Raw genomic sequence first — 20458 nt, 5'->3', positions numbered from 1 at the left:
TATACTACAGGGCTGCCTCCTCATAGTCCATTAATTGGTCAGTTTGGTCTTTGTCCAGCATTCATTTGGTCTTCATCAATTTTGGGTTGAGTTATGAAATATTTTAAGCACATTTGTTAAAGGGATAGTTCAGATTTCTGGACATTAAGTTGTATGGCATACTTGTCAGTAGTGTAGTTGATGCCATTAGCTTACTCGCAAAGTGCCGCGGTCAGATTTCTGGCCTGCTGCCCAGTTCCTAGTGAACCAGGAAGTGTCAAGACGGGCAGCGAATTTTGTAACGAAAAGGTTCTAATTCATACAGTATACCACATGCAGGCAAAAAACGCTAATAATCAATAACAAAAATCTGCGGTCCTCGAGCATTTCCATGCTTGATTCATGCTGGGACGCATGACCTGATAAATAGGTTTCCAAAAATTGGAAATGTCCCTTTTTAATTTGTGAATGTTTCACATAAGGGCAGAAAGGTTATAAAATGAAATAAAAACACTTTGAGATCTAGTTTGAAGATGGATCGCTTTGTAGTGAAAATAATTTAAGACGTGTAAAGATGCTTAATTTCCAATTGATGTGTTAAATTACACATTGTAAAAACATAAACATGTATGTGAGATTCAGTTTTTGAGATAAAAGTACAATATTTGACACATTTTGTAATTGATTTTCTATTTAGATTGAACCAGGAGTCCGACCATCCATAAACACCCAATAATGTGTTAGTCATTTCTTATTTTATGTTAGTTAAAAGTAAAACAAATAAAAAAAACACATAATAGTCCCCAACTGGCTAACGGACAAAAAGAAAAGAATCACTGTATACTCTATCGAGGATAAATACACAGTAAATTATACTATTATTTCCACTATGGGTCATGCATCTAGACACAATCCTCTACTAATGTCCCAGGTGTATATCTGGGTGCATGGGCGGTAACAGAGCCCTGCCCCTGCCAACAACAGACTCACTATTCCAGCTATTCTTGCTGACTGGATGATGGTTTTTCATGACATCACACCAGTTTTACTGGAATGTCAGATATATATTATTCTCTAAAGGCAGGTAATCTATTTATTAACAATACACAGGGTATTATTGCCCGCCACTGCATTACTGAGCAGACATTGTTGGACTTTCAAATGTACAAATATTTATTTTGCAACACAGAAAAAAATACAATCGAAATTGGCAATGATGTCTTGACACTTTCAGTTAAACGGGTAAACGAGCTGTGCTAGAAGAGTATTTTGTTGTGTACGGAGTATGTGTGGCCGTGGTCATCCTGTGCTGCTGCAATTAAATATGCTATTTTAAAACATTTTGGTTGGCACAGTGGTTAGACATTGTTTCCTCACAACAAGAATGTACTACGTTTGACCAGCAGGGGGCTTTTCTGTGGAGTTTGGATGTTCTCTCTGTGCCTGCGTGGGCACTCCGGTTTCCTCCCACACCAAAGGACACACATGATAGGTTTCCTGCCATTGTCCTTGACCGAGGTACTGGTATTACAAGTTACAACTGGAGTTGGTCCCTTGACCGAGGTACTGGTATTACAACTGGAGTTGGTCCCTTGACCGAGGTACTGGTATTACAACTGGAGTTGGTCCCTTGACCAAGGTACTGGCATTACAACTGGAGTTGGTCCCTTGACCGAGGTACTGGTATTACAACTGGAGTTGGTCCCTTGACCGAGGTACTGGTATTACAACTGGAGTTGGTCCCTGACTGCTCCTAAATAGTTAGGATGGATCAGAATGCAGAGGATGAATTTATCCAAGGGGATTAATAAAGATGCAACTTCATACAATGCCCACTGCCAATTCAGTTGTTACTTAAAAAGAAAAGGCTGATAACTTTTTTTTGTAGGTAAAAATCATTTAACTACAGTACAAGCATTTTGGTAGCCTAATAGTGGTTGTAGATAATGATTCTGCCCTATAGATTTGTAGGCTAAATTAATCCAAAGGTAATAAAAAATATTTGGAATATTACTGCGTATTTACTCATCTTACTCCATTAATGTAATACTAATTTGGTGCAGTTATGAACTGATTATCACAATTACAAAAGCAGGTAAAAGTGTTAATATAATGGATTACATACATATTATGGTTAACTTACTCCTACTAATGTTTTCAAGATTCAAGAGGTTTATTCATCACATACATACACAAGACATATAGTGAAATGAAGGTGGCCATGCCCGCTTCTATTGTGCAAAAAATATTATAATAGAATAAAATAGACATGGTAAAAGTACTAAGATAAAATACAAAGGGTAATGGGTCCTATATGTACACTACTATACAATATACAGTTATACTCTATGACAGTCATATGCTATCCTATTTTTTTTTGTCTACCAATAGTCGACTAACGGCACATTTTGGCCAATCCTAGTCGACCATCCAAATCCTTAGTCGGGGACAGCCCTAAACTATACTATACAAAAACATCCAGTTATGTTTTTTCTTTTCTTATGTGTTTAAAGTGACCTGTGGTGTGTTTGTGTGTGTGTGTTCATGTGTGCTTGTGTGTGGAGAGATCAGTGTTCATTGTTCTGATGGCCTGAGGGAAGAAGCTGAGCCTGAGTCTCTCTGTTCTTGCTGCGTGTATACGTAGGTGCTTGCCTGACCGCAGCAGCTTGAACAGGCTATTGTTGGGGTGGTGAGGGTCCTTCATTATTCTGCAGGCTCTGGATTTGCACCTCCTATTGTATAAGTCCTGCATGGGTGGTAGTGCAATAACCGTAGTACGCTCTGCTGAGCAGCACACCACTCTGTAGGGCCTTCAATCAATCAATCAATCAAATCTTCCTGTCCTGGGCAGTGCAGTTTCCAAACCAGGGAGTGATGTTCCCAGTCAGGATGCTCTCTACAGCCCCGGAGTAGAAGGAGTGGAGTATCTTCCCCGATACTTTTGAACAAGTTGAGGTATATACTGATGTTTTGAACAAGTTGAGGTATCTATCTAATAGCAAAGTAAGATTTTCATTGTATGGCAAACTCTGTTTAACTGTGCATGACAATAAACAATCTTGAATCTTGAATGTTTTGAACAAGTTGGGGTATCTAATGCTGTATATATATATATATATATATTTCTTTTTACAAGTTGAGGCGTCTATCTACTAATGTTTTAACAAGTTGAGGTATCTATCTAAGGTTTTGAATAAATTGAGGTATATCACTAATGTTTTAACAAGTTGAGGTATCTGTAACGGATGGTATCATGAAGCGCAGTCAAGAAGGGCTGGGGTGAGTAGCGGTGCTATGGGTTAAACTCACTCTCACATCCTCAAAGACAGATAGACACGTTGCGAAGTAGTGGATTCACCTCTTGGTATAGCGGTCTGTGTTGTTGCCTGCGGCGTGGGAGACCGGGGTTCAACTCCCACTCGGGGCATCGAAGTTTGAGGTGACGTTGTCACAACTGTTACATCTATCTAATGTTTTGAACAAGTTGAGGTATATCTACTAATGTTTTAACAAGTTTAGGTATATATTTACTAATGTTTTTAAGTTGAAGTCGGCAGAACATCCATGTTGTTGGATTCTGATCAATCAGCCAGTATCACGTCTTCGTCTGTTTGGCTTGTGTTATCCTCTCCATCCACCGACCTCTGCGTTGTTTGTTTCTCTCCGACGTCTTCTCATACTGGCTGTACAATCCTTATCTTTCCCTGTTAATGCAATCCGCAACCATAATAATTCACCACCTTCGTAAGAATTCGACACCTTGACAGCATAATACCTTTCTTGGAAGAGCGTTGTTTATTAAATAAACAGAACCTCATAATCAGATGTTATCAGATCGTATTGTCATTGCTATCTATTCAGTCCAATAGTGGCTCAGGCTTTGTCGTGAGCCAAAACCCTCCTCGTGTTAGCCGAAGCTAATTGTTACAAAGGGTCAGATTAAACCGAATATATGTATTTATTGATTGATATATATTGCATAATATTTGTATATCGTTTGATATCCCTTGTGTATTCTTTGTACATATACACGGAATATCCCTTTAACCTAGTAGCCTACAGACCATAATATTTCGTTCTCTTATTGGATAGTGTTCCACCAGCGCCAGTGTCTTACCCCCAGAGTCGAGTTCAAAGCTACCGTCAGGACATGTCTGTACATGCCCGGTTCTGCCCAGGACTACGAGACAGAGGTGGGGCTGGTACTAGTTTGTTCGCCCAACATATAAATATGGCGCAGGTGAATACAGAAGTAGTTCAGTCCGCAGTCCGTTCAGTTCAGTCTTAGTAACAAGTGAAGCCTCACCCACTATGCAACGTGCGGTGAAGTAGGGCTCGTATTGCCCCAAGATAGAGTCTTGTTTATCCTAATACGTTTGTTCAACGTATCGTTCGCTCCTTACTAGTAAAGCCTTCATCACGAGTTAAAGACCAAGTGAAGTGAGCAATTGTGTGTCTAAATAGAGCACTTATAGCCGCGTGCGAATAGGATAGTGGAGTATCAGAGCTTGGTTGAGTAACGTCAAGTTCAACTTGGTTGGTGTGGAGTACCGCGCACCGGAGGATCTGCACCGGTGAATGCGGAGCCCCTTTCCGGCTGGAGTATTATTATTATTGCTTTGTACCAGGCTGGTGGAGCGGATAAGAATCGTCTACACCCACTGCTGTGGGACCTGCCCGTGAGGACCATCATTCGAGCCCGTCTCTATTGGAGAGGCTGACCGGCTTCCACCTGTGCTGCGCGCACACTGGGATTACAGCTGCCTTTCGTCTGCCGAGCAGGGAGTAATATACCGCCTCCCATAGCAGGAGCCTATATTGAGTCCCCGCTGGCACCAGACTTTGCATTAGAGCATTGCCTCCCCCTGCTGGCTTACAACCGGTAGGAACCCCCCTACCAGTGTACCATAGATATAATTCCTAATATTCAGGTTGTATTATTATCTCATGCGTAACCAGAGAATGGACATTCATTATTGATTTGCCTACGCACATTCCTTTGCCTTACAAGAGCATTCAAAGTAAATAGAGAAGTATATTATGTACCTTTTGCTGCAATAAATACTTAAAGACAACTTTGTGTAGAACCGATTCATTGTGGGGAAGTGTTCTCATCATATACTCGTGTACGGTATGGCCAGTATAATGTACATAAGACGGTAGTGGTTTAATGATACCATACTTGATTAATACAGTCAGGGAATTGTACCCCTCAGTTACAATTGGTCCTTCGAGCCGGAGGGTAACTAGTGTAATATTAATATAGTGGTATTAATATTGACATGGCCTATGATGAACACTCCACAAAACGGTTCTCCTAAAGTAGATCGCCCGCAGCGTAGACGGCAGACACCTCAGTACTTAGAGGATTACGTTGCCAATATACTACCTAGCTTTCTACAGACGGTAAACGCGGAAAAAGTAGATAGTAAAATTATGTCCGACCCTATCGACCAGGCTACCCCGCCAATAGAGGCCCTAGTGGGTTCTAACGTAACTGACCAAGCTCACGGGGGGGACCAGGAGGGACATGACATGACTTTACCCCCAGACAACGCCAACGGGACAGTCCCCGGAGAGCTCCAGGATAAAGAAAGCCCTCCCGGGACGGAACCCGACCCACCACAAGAAGAGACGCGCACCCAGGAGATGGATCTCCTCGGTACGCGACAGGAGAACGGATCTCCAACGAGCACTGCCGGAAGCCGATCACCTCGACCAGCGTCTTCCCCCAGCGAGGCGGACAAGATGCTGGCGCGGGCACTCATCGCCACCCTGGCAGCCTCCACCGAACGCGATCGACTTCAAGCGCAACAGACGCGCGAGCGCGAACATTCTGCAGCCGAGCGAGAGCGCTTCTAGGCGCAACAAAGGAGTGAAGACGACCGCATAAGACTGGAGACCAGACGCCTTCAGACGGAAGAGAACATTGAAAGAAGCCGCGCCGATGCACAGCACGCCGCCGCCAATGCACAGCGCGACGTCGCAAATGCACAGCTCCACGCCGCCCATGCCAGCGCCAATGCCCAGCGCGACGCCGCCAACGCACAGCGCGACGCTGCCCAGGCCAGCGCCAATGCGCAGCGCGACGCCGCCAATGCCCAGCGCGAAGCAGCGCGCGACGCAGCCCATGCCCAGCGCGAGGCAGAGCGCGACCGGCTGCAGGCGGAGCTGATGGACAAACTGGTTGCCATGGCGACACCCCCTCTCTCCGCACGGAGCTCCCGGAGATCGTCACGACAAGGGTCAAGGACGCATTCCCCTACCCGACCAAGCGACCCGGGACCCCGCCAACAGGAGGCTCCTGTCCACGTCTCCGAACCCCCTCCCCGGCCGGTCCATACGAGACCCAGCAACCGGGAAGAACCGGACCACGCCGAGAGACTGAACAGAAGACTCCAGGTCCTAGCAGAGGAAGAGGAAGAGGAAGAGGAGGAATGTCAAGCCGACCAGCAGCAACGTACTCTGGACCAGGAGGCCCAGTACAGCCCAGAAGTCAGCCCCGAGGCACTACGCTACAAACCCCCGACTCAACTCACGGGTGAGTTTGACGCACCGCCAGCCCCGAGGAACAGCACCTGGGTACCCGACCTTCGGTACCCACCAAGTACCAGCCCAAGATGACACGCACGGGGAGACTCGCCCAGGAGGCCTCTCCCCCAACGCTCACCGATGTGCCAGTCATCCATGGCATCGTACCTTGGCACACCGACGTTCCCGGACTTCACACACGAGAACAGAGCACAGTACACAGAGCTACGAATGTGCTTAGAGACTATGCTGTCCGACGTACCAGATGAACCGTACAAGTATGCTATCCTACTCAAGCACCTGAAGGTGCCCAGAGCGCACAATATAGCGCTGGCATACTCCAGCTCTACTACCCCATACACCGCGGCTCTAGTAGCCCTCGACCAACGTTATGGACGCATATGGGACTACGTGATACAGGAGATAAGAGACATTGACCGTCTCCCCCCAGCCAGAGACAACAGAGCATTAGATGACCTGTCTATCAAGGTACAGTCCCTGGTAGGGATGCTGGGGGCGCAAAAGGAAAAGGGTATCTATGAACTGTACGCTAACTCTAATGTAAAGAGGATACTAGAGAAGCTCCCTCCCGCCCGACAAGAGCGCTTTCGGCGGCAGAGAGACCACCGCGACCCCAACGGTCCAGAGGCATCCCTCCTAGACCTATCTGAGTTCCTCGCCAGGGAGGTCAGTAGCCTACGACTCGACACGTTCGTATGGAGTGGACCAAGCCCAAGACTCGGACCTCGGGGATCAACGGATAACCGTCGGTTGGTGACCGTTATGCACCAAGCCGAATCAGTACCGCAGCACAAGAACCACAACACCCCCTCGACGAAAGAGGACCAGTGGAAGATTGAGTGCCAGTACTGTGAGGGAGAACATCGGCTGTACCAATGCGACACTTTCGGGAAGCTGACCACGGACAAGGTGAGTCAGTGGATCAAGGACCACCGCCGCTGCGCGCGCAGCCACCTAGCAGCTGAGTGCCGCTTGAAGAAGAAGTGCAGCAGGTGCGGTGGCACCCACTTGGAGGTCCTGCATGACATCAACAGGCGTCAGCCAGGACAACAGAGTGGGCCCGTCGCGGTAATGTACCATGCCGAGGCGGTGGCACCAGCACCAAAGTTCCACCAGACCGCTCCCTGGTGTCCCGACTGCTACAGCAGACACTGGGAGTCACGGTGCGACTCGCACCATATAGATTCTGTGTCACCACAGACAGGTGACAACCCCCCCGAGACAGGAGTGCTCCACATAGACCCCAAGCAGAGCGGGACCCCCCGAGTGCTCCTCAAAGTGGTCAGAGTGCTCCTGAGCTACGAGGACAAGGTCCTGGACACTTACGCCGTCCTGGACGATGGGTCTGAAAAGACTCTCCTCCTCGCTTCCGCAGCAGCCCAGTTGGGCCTGCGGGGTGTCAAAGATACCATGACCATACGCACCATCAGAAGGGACCAGAAGACCATAAAAGGTGAAAAGGTCTCCTTCAAGATAGCAGCGGTGGACCAGCCCGAGAAGCAGTATAGTATAACCAACGTCTTCACCAGCCACGACATAGGCCTGTCTCAGTACACCTACCCCATCCCACAGCTGATGGCTAAATATGTGCACCTACGTCAACTACCTATACCGCTTATCGACGGCGCCACACCGACCCTGCTCATCGGCTCCGACCACGCGGACCTCATTCTCCCAATTGAGGCGGCCCACATCGGACCCAAAGGATGCCCAGTCGCGGTTCAGACCCGACTGGGATGGACGCTCCAGGGCCCCCTCTACGGACTTGACAGTCAACCCACGTCTACACGCTGCCTACACACAAAGGCGAGCGACACCGGCCACTCCCTCGTACAGCAGAGGCTATTGACATTAAGCGAGAGGCCCGTGAGAGAACCGTGGGCACCAGAGGGAGTTCGGAACTCCACCCCCCTCAGCTGCGCTTCAGACGTAGCTGACCTCGAACCCAGCACCCCAAGCGACTCCTTGACGGGGCGGCCGGGACCGGCCCCTCCTCAGACGGGGTACAGAGCAAACAAGAGAAACAGACGGAGGAGGAGGAGGCACAGCCAAGCACAGATCAAAGCAGTCTCAGGCCCGCTTCCTCCTAAGCCCCCCTTCATCCCGTCCAGTCGTCATGACCATAGACCAGTCACTACCCCGAGCTGCGTGGCCGGCCGGCCGCGTAAGCAAAGTGACCACTGGTGCCGACGGAAAGGTCAGAGTGGCAGAAGTGCTCGGCCAAGGGCGGACATACAACCGACCCGTGGCGAGGCTGATAGAGTCGCCAAGGCTCCCCGACTCGCTTAATGACGACCATGACCCCTGACTTTGTGAACTGCCTACCCTCACAACGGACATTGAGTAGTGGACAGTGCGGTTAATCTGTCTCTGCTTAGCTAATTAGGTGGGACTAATTAGGAGGCGGCTGTTACAAAGGGTCAGATTAAACCGAATATATGTATTTATTGATTGATATATATTGCATAATATTTGTATATCGTTTGATATCCCTTGTGTATTCTTTGTACATATACACGGAATATCCCTTTAACCTAGTAGCCTACAGACCATAATATTTCGTTCTCTTATTGGATAGCGTTCCACCAGCGCCAGTGTCTTACCCCCAGAGTCGAGTTCAAAGCTACCGTCAGGACATGTCTGTACATGCCCGGTTCTGCCCAGGACTACGAGACAGAGGTGGGGCTGGTACTAGTTTGTTCGCCCAACATATAAATATGGCGCAGGTGAATACAGAAGTAGTTCAGTCCGCAGTCCGTTCAGTTCAGTCTTAGTAACAAGTGAAGCCTCACCCACTATGCAACGTGCGGTGAAGTAGGGCTCGTATTGCCCCAAGATAGAGTCTTGTTTATCCTAATACGTTTGTTCAACGTATCGTTCGCTCCTTACTAGTAAAGCCTTCATCACGAGTTAAAGACCAAGTGAAGTGAGCAATTGTGTGTCTAAATAGAGCACTTATAGCCGCGTGCGAATAGGATAGTGGAGTATCAGAGCTTGGTTGAGTAACGTCAAGTTCAACTTGGTTGGTGTGGAGTACCGCGCACCGGAGGATCTGCACCGGTGAATGCGGAGCCCCTTTCCGGCTGGAGTATTATTATTATTGCTTTGTACCAGGCTGGTGGAGCGGATAAGAATCGTCTACACCCACTGCTGTGGGACCTGCCCGTGAGGACCATCATTCGAGCCCGTCTCTATTGGAGAGGCTGACCGGCTTCCACCTGTGCTGCGCGCACACTGGGATTACAGCTGCCTTTCGTCTGCCGAGCAGGGAGTAATATACCGCCTCCCATAGCAGGAGCCTATATTGAGTCCCCGCTGGCACCAGATTTTGCATTAGAGCATTGCCTCCCCCTGCTGGCTTACAACCGGTAGGAACCCCCCTACCAGTGTACCATAGATATAATTCCTAATATTCAGGTTGTATTATTATCTCATGCGTAACCAGAGAATGGATATTCATTATTGATTTGCCTACGCACATTCCTTTGCCTTACAAGAGCATTCAAAGTAAATAGAGAAGTATATTATGTACCTTTTGCTGCAATAAATACTTAAAGACAACTTTGTGTAGAACCGATTCATTGTGGGGAAGTGTTCTCATCATATACTCGTGTACGGTATGGCCAGTATAATGTACATAAGACGGTAGTGGTTTAATGATACCATACTTGATTAATACAGTAAGGGAATTGTACCCCTCAGTTACACTAATGATGATGTGGCATTCCCCCCCCCCCCCTCGCTGTGATGAGAGGAGGGAGCCGTCTCAAAGTCTCTGATGGTGTCTTCTCTCCCGTTGGATTCTTTTCTTTGGTCTGCCCTAGTCTCAGTCTAGTCTGCCTTACACCCGGAAACACTGTCAGATTTATAGGATCTTCGTCATAGCAACGACGGCCTCGCCCCTCTCCTGGTTACTATGTGCCGCTGCCATGACAACAGCTTTAACCTTTAAACACACATTTTAAACATCTGTTTCATTAATGATGTCAAAACCTCTCCCTCGCTCCTGTGCCTGTGCCGTTCGTATCAGCTTGTTGATGTTCTAACGGAATGCAAACATTCTGCTGGCTGCTAACACTGACTGCCAGCCACTAGACCGCTATTTGTGAGGAGAGGGGTTTTTGCGGAGCCCAATAGCAAACACAGGAGGAGAGAGAATGGAGCGGTTCAGGGTGCTTTAATTGTTCTCCCCAAGCAGACAGGAATCACATTCAGAAATGTACAACAGACAGGGATGAATGTTCTTGGGGTTAGTACAGGTGCACTCCTTGTGCAGTGCGGGAGAATGTTCTTTAATTAAGCAGGTGCACTCCTTGTGCAGTGCGGGAGAATGTTCTTTAAGCAGGTGCACTCCTTGTGCAGTGCGGGAGAACGTAGACACCGCTGTGTCGGGGGTGAGAGCAGGAACTCCGTAGTCAAGCTCCAGGGGTCCAGACGGGCTCGCTGGAACGGAGGTCCTTGGGCACAAGAGAGGGAAGGTTAGAACAGGGAATAATAACGTGAGAGTGTCTAGCAGGTCTTCGGACTGAAGGGTCGTACCTAGGTAGGCAGTTTAACACTGCGACGAGGGACGACAGGATCCGTCAGGTGATATAGGAGCTGCCTGATGAGGGAATCCCTCACAGCCGCGCTGATTGATGTTCGTCTGGCAGCGTGGGAACGCTCCAGCACGAAGCTGCCCATATATGGGCGCGGCAGGATGAGGGCAGAGGAAGGCCCGAGCCCTGACCATGACACTATTCCTCCACCGTTCAACCCGTGATGATAATGGTATTACCCTCTTAAAGCTTGTCTCTATATATCAGTTATAAACCAAATATACATTGAAAAAACACCGATTTCTTTCAATGTCTTCCATGACCCGACTATATCCTCTGTTGTAGGATGGCTGCCTGCATAGTTCTAATGTGTAGGAGTATTCCCTGGGGATATTTGATACACCATCCAATGCCTTGCCTTTTTATCTTTTGTGCCTGTTACAATTTGGACCAGAGGTAAACAATTTTTTTAGTTTTTACATATGTATTGAACGAAAGAAAAAGACAGGGGGACAGATAATTATAATTATAAATAAGTTAATTATTAGCTGATTTGTTTATTAAGCAACAGTGAACTTAACATGTACTATGTGTTACCAGGCTTGAGTTCTCCTCAAGACAATGACAATGTTTCACAGACTTTATATTTAAACTACTTGGAAAGTTAACAATAGTTTTATATTTAGGCCTCGCTTTACAATTTTTTCTTCCAATCTTTTTGAGATCTTTCTTTTTCTTGCACAGTAAAACATTAAGACCGCTCTATACTTTAATCATTAAATCATTAAAGCTTAATGTAAGAAATCCACATAGACAAAAAAACAGAATCCAGAGTTTGGAAATCTGGGACAATATTTAATCAAAGTAATAGTTATTTTATAATTGTTATACTACTTAAATAATATATATATATATTTTTAAATAACATGATGATCTAATGCTGTATGTAACTTGTGATAGTGAAGAACTTTCCCCCCGCGGTTACTGACCTGGGAACAGCTTCCCCCCGCTGGTCTCCGTAACGTGATGCATTCCAGAACTGACCTCAGATAAGTCGCCCAAAGGCTATTCGCTCTCCTCCCGACCTCCTGGCTGTCAGCAGCGCGTCTCTGCGAGGAAGTTACAGCCCATGTTTGGAAATGTTTACGCCTGCTGGGGCGAGGAAACCGCTATTGCACTTGTAGTGGGAACACGGTTAGGCTGTCAGGTTCAGGTTGCAGTGTATATTCCTCCCCCGAGACGATCACCACCATCCAGTCTCACTATCATGGCCCAAGCAAAGATACAGGCGAAAATGAACGAACGTGGAAAGTTCAGCAGATCCATGTCCATGGCTGATCGCGCCGGACGACTTCTGGAGAATTTGGACCAGCTGGAGACGAGGTAAGAGAGTAGGCCTGGGAGGGTCCGACCGCCATGTGTCCGCCTTGTATTACTTACAACCCTTCCACTTGAATCTGTGTCAAATTATGAATACACTATCATGCTGCTAGTGCGAACGCATGTTGTGTACATAATGTTTCTGAACTGGGTACTGTATTGTACCCATTCTGCAATCTGTTAAATAATGTTTGTCTGTTAAAAAAAAGTTTTCATTCATCCATTCATTCATTCATTAATTCATTCATTCAACTGAAAGCAACACAAAGCTGCATGGTATTCACTGTTTAAGCGGTATAGGCTCGGAAAAAGGCAGCATATAATTATTGCGCATTGCCATGTCATATGTTTATAGATGTATTGGGAAAAAAAAGAAAAAAAGGTAACGATTCATTGAAAGAAATTCAATCAAATACATTTCGTATAGACGTTTTCAATGTGACAACAATTATATAATAATATTCTAAAATGACCCACATGTATGTCCTGTTGTTACATGTAATGACTAGTTGACAGTAAAACGCCCTTGATAGTTGACAGGAAATACATTAAGGTCCCCGAGCTACAAGATTCAAGAGTTTTATTTGTCACATATTAATACACAAGACGAGACATGCAGTGGAATGTGGCCTCGATTCTGCAAAAATACAAATAATAAAATAAAATAGAACAGAAATAGAGTAGACATGAATCATGATACAAAAGTAATACGAATAGAATAAGAATGAAGGCAATGAGTCCAGTGAGAATGCCAATGCGTGAGAGCGTGCGCTTCTGTGCGTAATTTGTCATTGCATCACTGAATGATGATATGTCTGTTATTTGTCATTGCGTCACTGAATGGTAATGATGATATCATCATATGTCTGTTATTTGTCATTGCATCACTGAATGATTGATTGATTGATTGATTGAAAACTTTATTAACAGATTGCAGAAAGGGTACAGTACAGTACAGCTCAATACATACAATTGTTAAGGGGATGCAGACCAGAGAAAGACTTTCGTCTTGTTTACATCAGGGTCCCCCATTTTCAATTCATCATAACATATATGACATACATGACATACAGATAGACAGTACTGCTACATCTATACATTTATGACATATCAGATTTGCAAATACAGTACTGTTTGTGATACAAAAGTGTCCAGAAAAGGAGTGTATATACATTTGGCGTAGAAACTGTACATTGGAGGAGGTTGGATGGGTGGGGTGGGGTTGGGTGGGTTGGGTGAGGGCTGTACATTGGAGGTGGGGGGGGGGGGGGGGGGGGGGGGGGTTGGGTAGGGGACACACACACATTTTACACTGTACATTGGAATACTGACAAAGCCTTACTTGGTCATTTACTGTACAACTAGGTTAGGACATTTACAGGGGCCAGTTTCGAATTGCAGTCTCACGTAGGTGTTTTTTGACAGTGTTTTTGAAAGTGGGTAGTGATTCACATTCCTTTACAGCTTTAGGCAGGGCGTTCCACATTGATGTGGATGGTATTGATGCCATCGTCATGTCTGTTATTTGTCATTGCATCACTGAATGGTAATGATGACATCGTCATGTCTGTTATTTGTCATTGCATCACTGAATGGTAATGATGACATTGTCATGTCTGTTATTTGTCATTGCATCACTGAATGGTATTGATGACATCATTACTCATGTCTGTTACAGGGTGGAGGCATTACGCGAAGCTGCATCGGCGATGGAACAAGAAAGGGAGTGTTTATTGGACATGATTCAGTCCATACAGACTAGCCAAGAAATGCACAACATCTCTGCTGGTAGGTAGATGGACATTTGACTATTTGACTATCTATCTATCTATCTATCTATCTATCTATCTATCTATCTATCTATCTATCTATCTATCTATCTATCTGTCTATCTGTCTGTCTGTCTGTCTGTCTGTCTGTGTCTGTCTGTCTGTCTGTCTGTCTGTCTGTCTGTCTGTCTGTCTGTCTGTCTGTCTGTCTGTCTGTCTGTCTGTCTGTCTGTCCGTCCGTCCGTCCGTCCGTCCGTCCGTCCGTCCGTCCGTCCGTCCGTCCGTCCGTCCGTCCGTCCGTCCGTCCGTCCGTCCGTCCGTCCGTCCGTCCGTCCGTCCGTCCGTCCGTCCGTCCGTCCGTCCGTCCGTCCGTCCGTCCGTCTGTCTGTCTGTCTGTAGCAGGGTGGATTATCCCTGCTTTATGGGAGTGGTTGTACACGGCCACCTGGTAGCGGGATGCAGCAGAGCTGAGTCTAGCTGGACCCCCGACTGTAGGCCAGGAATGTTGGATGGGGCCTAGGATTCACTGACCTAGGGATGGTACTCTGGTCCTTCTTGCCCTCCAGGGCGATCAGCAGTAGCTCCCCACACACCCCCACTTCCCCCAATATTTCCTGAGCCCTCCCACACCTGATGGCAGTAAGATGGATAATGTTTGCGCTCCCCAAAGCAGTACCCTTCCTTAATGACCTGTAGAGACCTTTAACAATGAACCATAGGCAGGGGTGGGGAAAGGGTTAAATAATAATGAGCATTACCCGGGCAGAAAAGGGTTAAGACACAGACTCAGTAACAGACACACACAGTGCTCCCATTCAGTGGTTGTTTAGTGATGGCGATTCAAGTTACACTTAATTACAGTCTGATTCAAGTTACAATTACGCCCTGGCCACCTAGTGCTCTCGCTCTGTAACACAGACTAAAGTGCTTCCCACACTGGGCTAGACACAGTAACAAGACCTTCCCTTTAAGGGTTTATATATACTGTTCCACTACTCCATAGGTGGGGAGAGAGGGGAGGAAGAGGGAAGGGATAAAGGGGTTACTGAATGGGAATTTTATAAAGGAACACACATATTATTACACTCAAAAGAAATTAACAGTGGGCCCACATTTAGCAAATAAAGTCCTATCTAAAGCCGGCTTGAAATGTTTGGGGCGCCCCTATGCACTGCTCTCCAGTGCCCGTTCAAAGCACTGTTTATCTTCACTCTTACAGAGCCTGCTCCCCACAGTAGACTGTCTACCGAACACGTTTCAACACTCAGAGCACCTCTGATACTTATCCAAGATGAGGGGCCCAATCTTAGCACCACTAGTCCGGATGCTAAGATGGCAGACGGAGATCCCGCGATAACAGCCAGCGGGGCGGAGTAGACGCTGGGGCAGGTGATGCTGGGCAACGGCTTGGAGAGGCTGGAGAAGCGTGCAGTGTAGTGGCGTCCTCTGCTGGGCTGCTGAGGTGGGCCGGCGCGCGTGCTAAACTGTGGTGCTCGCCTAAACACAGCTAAACTGTGGGTCGGGTTGAACCCTCCTACTATGACGCCTATAAACAGCTAACGCAAGGTGGCTAATGTCTACCACCTGCTCTTCGACGATGCTCGCCGGCGCATTAATCAAACGCTCAACTACCGCATGTATTTCTGGAATAACCCGTTTTGTAGCTGAGTCTGTTCCTCGCACGCTCGCTCGCTGGTGCTCTCGTTGTAGACGTCCTTCCTCCTCTGTGTAGAACGCCGAAGAGGAGGTTCCTCTCGGCCGCACTTGGCATTGAACTCCTTCTTCTTCTCCTGATGTCCTTCCTGCCCAGCGACCACCACCGCCCCCCTGCCGGCACCTGTAGTCCTGTCCCGCTATGAAACGCCAATGTTTTGAAGAAGGAGAATCAAAGAGCAGCAAGTTAATAGTCAATGTCAGGGAGGGGTGATCAAAGAGAACCGCACGTTAATTGTCCATGTCCGAGTAGGTATGATCAAGAGCGGTCAACTGGTTACAACGTCCGCGTGAGCACAGGGAATGCAAAAGATTAACGTTAGCCACCCTGAATAATAGCCAGACATATTCAGGTGGCTACATATCTTTCCATCTATATTTTTTTGCATTGCATTTATGACCTCCTATTACTGTTTAAGGTATATGCATACTAATTTACTAATTATTGTTTTTATCTTAGGAGAGAAAGAGGAATTGACTTTAACCGCCAACCGTCTCCTGGGCAGGACGATCAGCGTCCAGGTGTCCGTGGGCACGATCAGAAACCCCGGGCAGCAGGACGCGCTGAGCAGAGCCACCGCGCTGATCGACGAGGTGGTCGCGAAGTTACTGGACGACATGGGCATCAGCAGGACCCGCCTGATGGCCCTGCACGCCGCCTGCGTCACGGAGCTGGACACGCCGGTGCCGCTCGACCAGAAGTTCCAGGCCATGGTGATCGACTGCGCCCTGGAGGACCAGAAGCAAATCAAGCGGCGACTCGAGAGTCTCCTGAGGAATGTCGAAAATGCGGAAAAGACAATAAAGATTATGGATAATCAAAAAGTGGACGAACCGAAAGCCAACGGCAGTCGCTGAGCCCGTCTCCGAACGCACTTTCCCTCGTTTTCACTACAAGTCAAATCTACAGGGAGACCAAATAGGCCACATTTACTTTAGATTTACCTCAAACTTATAGTCTTACTCTTACACATTATATTGTATATGGATTTATTTGTGCGCATGGTCTCACAAAGCAAGTGGGCTAATAATCTACCGGGCCCACCGGTTACACAAATAAATGCATAGTGTGTAATGAAGATAGTCAACAAGCCCTTTTTTCACTTGAGCCAATAAAGATTTTTTTTTTTTTTTACTGTGACGTGTGACAAGTGTTTTGTGATACATTAACATTTAAGTTTGACATGTTAATGTGGACCTAGTACCCGTCTCACTTATGACACCTAGGTTAGATGTACTTTCCAGTTCCAATTAGAGGGAGCGTGGCAGCTGCCATACCCTGGTGGCCATACATCAACTCAGACCTATGTGTGTAAAGTTTAAACAGTGTTTGCTATAGTAAGAAAGACATACCAACAGCCTATACCACTGGTCCCCAAAATGGCCTCTAGGGGGCCTTGAATTGGGTCCAGATGTTCTGTCTAATTCTATGGGGAAAACAAGGTTATATTGCAGCACTATTTCATTGACTAAAAGTTAACACAATGGGATAATTGTGAGAATGATTACTGACCATATAGGTTTGACTCTCTCCACCGCTAACGCCCCTGCCTACAATCACAATAATGAGGTGTGATTGAATCGGTGCGGACCATGCAGGGGACTTCTTTCTCAGTGTAGTACTTCTTGATCTATAGAAATGAGACGAGTGGGGTCCACTTGACCGTCCCAGTTGTTATCACCAGAAAGACGCAACAGATCCTGGATCAGCACTCCCACTTTGACATGTTTGATAAGCAGCAGCCCACATTCTAAAGACCCTGATGAAACAACTTAGACGCTCATTTTAAGAAGCCAGTTTTAAATCTACACAAATAAAATCACAAGTTCTCTACTTGTATTTTTTTTTTTTTTATTGGTCTTTTTCCCCCTCCATTTTCCTCCGATTTTCTCCCATCCCAATGTTAGTCGTATGCCAATTCCCAGTCCCTTCCTGGTCGCTGCGCTTTACCCCCCACAGTCAGATCATTTGGGAGAGTGGAGGCTACCACGTGCTTCCTCCGACACACGTCCAGCCAATCACCGCTTCTTTTCACCTGGCAGCGCGGATTCTCATTGAGAGGGCGTAGCGTGTGGGAGGACCACACTATCCCCCTCACGTCCAATCCGCGCTTTAGCAGGCGCCCCGACCGAACTGTAGGAGTCGCTGTTTACAACGACCCGGACCCACCCCGCCAGCTTCTCCCACCCTCTAATACTGCCAATTGTATCAGTGCAGACGGCCAGCCAAGCTGGTGACAACCCCGGAGCTGTGAGCTGGATTCGAACAGGCGAACCAAGCTCACAGCTCCGGGGCTGGTGACGAACGCAATCTCCGCTCGACCACCTAACCGCCCCTCTACTTGTATTCTTAAGTAACCTTTTAGTATCATCTTTTTTAAATTTCTAATAGAGTAGCGAGTATTAAATATCACATTTATGCCAACTTGATATGTCATAATCTCTTGCTCATATTGCCCTTTCTCAAGCCCCGCCCAAGAGAAGCAACAGCTGTGATTGGAGGACAACAAAAAGCCTATGCAACAGGCCATTTGAAAATATAAGTTAAAGGGCCATTTCCACCAGAAAACAATGCTGATTTGTTTTGCACACTCGTTTAGTTTGACAGTTATTGAGAGTAAATTCGTTTTAATAGTCACCAGTGATGTCATTGGGGACATCGAATCCTTGTGTTGTGTTAATTACAGCTCAATGAAATTATAATGTAGTCCATCTCTCTAAGACATGGTATTGCTTTTCCATCTACATCATTTCATGGTGCTGTAATTAATACAAGGATTCAATGTTGCTGATGACATCACTGGTGCCATATTCAAACTAGTTGACTCTCAATAACTGTAAATGAATGTGTATAAAACAGAGTTTTTGGATGTGGTCGAGATTATGTGCAAAACAAATCAGCATGGGATTTTTTGGTGAAGTTCCCCTTTAGACCAACCTATGATTCATTATATTCAACAAGTGTATTTAATGGTGCTTCATAAGAGCTTGGAATTCTGAAATGACTTACTGCTGAAGGGGGGGAAAAGTTACTTTTATTCATGTCAGTATTACCATCAAACAGATTTTTCAGCAAAACAGCAGGTGCACATTTGTGTGGCATCCTTTAATGTTGACGTACAATGACAACCAACAAATTAAATTAAGAACAGACACTAAGACTGTACCCTTTTGTTATGGATGTCATTGTTAAGACCGATGCATTTTATTTTAGCACACAAATGAATGAAGGCATCAGTGAAACGGTTCAGAAATTGGACGAGTTTACAAAAGAGTACATTTTTACACCACCTGAGTGACAGCACTGTGATATGGTTTTAGTTTCATGTGTTAAACATTATGGGAAGTCTCCTAGGAGACCGTGTACTTAGACGTCATCTCATAGATAAAGTGCACTAAATTCCATTCAAACAAAAATAAAAGTTGAATACACGGTTACAAATGAAAGCTAAGAGAAATAAAATATTAATTTACAATATTTACTGTACACGTAATTTCATAACACAAAAAAAGAAGGGATTTAAAAACGATAATAAAAGTTGCTTAAATGGACGAGAATGTAAAGGAGGACAAGGCATTGTGGTGTTGTACCGTGGTTCAAACATTCATTCACGTGGGAGGAAAATCAACAGAAGGCATGCATGCATGCGGCACGATTAGGCTAAGACCACACTTCCTCTTCCAGCCCCCAAAAACAGCAGTACAACATTTTAGGTGAAATACAGTGGATGAAGCCATTTCTGAAATGTAAAAAGAAAAGAAAATCACTAGTACCACTGGAGTTACTGTAGAACACATTTTAAGGACCCGTTAGCTTTACAGTAACAGTGAACATTATTCAAAAGTTTAGTAGGTACTACATCTCTTCCGTTTAGTACAGTAGAACCATGTTAATCTGATCCCATTGGATATTAAGGTTGTTTTTGAACAACGTGACACGTTTGGGTGCTCGAAAAGCGGGTGCAAAACGGGTTACAAAGTACACACTTATTCTGAAATGCCACGTGCGACCGTATTTGCAGTCAAAGCGCTTTTCCGTTGCACATATATTCACAAGGAAATACCCCAATAGTTGCAAAATACCCCAATAGTTGCACACGGGAGGCGAATATAGTTTGGACGAGAGATTCTACTGTATACGTAAAAAGGCGAAAAATCACATTACTAAGAGTAGCCGATGGAACAGAAGCACCACCTAGGCGTGATACAGACGAGGCAGGATGGTATTTGTACCCAGATCCAACTAGTTTAGTATTCCGTTTTGTATGGAGGGAGTAACCGATCCCCTTATTACACACAGTGTAACCGTGACTTGTATTCTGTGCAATACCCCAGTGAGACACAAACATGACGGCCCAGTCAGCCCATGTGTGGTGGGCCTTCAGGGATCAAACCTGTGACCTTTCAGTCACAGGACAATCTTTTTTAAAAAACAGCCGAGTCACTACCTCTGCTGGTCAGTTCTACGAAGCAAAATGACATTCAGGTTATCAGAGAATTGTAAACAATACTGTAGAAACAAACAAA

General features: G+C 46.1%; 1 protein-coding gene across 1 annotated transcript; it reads left to right on the top strand.

Moving 5' to 3' along the window:
* Positions 1-12236: 12236 nt before the first annotated feature.
* bag2 (BCL2 associated athanogene 2) lies at positions 12237-17037 on the top strand. Its single transcript, XM_084321395.1, has 3 exons — positions 12237-12452; positions 14128-14237; positions 16392-17037. Exons 1-3 carry the CDS (start codon positions 12337-12339, stop codon positions 16787-16789), a joined length of 624 nt encoding a protein of 207 aa, XP_084177521.1. The 5' UTR covers positions 12237-12336; the 3' UTR covers positions 16790-17037.
* Positions 17038-20458: the final 3421 nt, after the last annotated feature.

Source organism: Notolepis coatsorum, assembly GCF_963971535.1.
Source record: "Notolepis coatsorum genome assembly, chromosome: 9".
NCBI classification, from domain to species: Eukaryota; Metazoa; Chordata; class Actinopteri; order Aulopiformes; family Paralepididae; genus Notolepis; species Notolepis coatsorum.
Note: the sequence above shows the minus strand (reverse complement) of the source record. Positions and strands in the feature narration are given on the sequence as shown.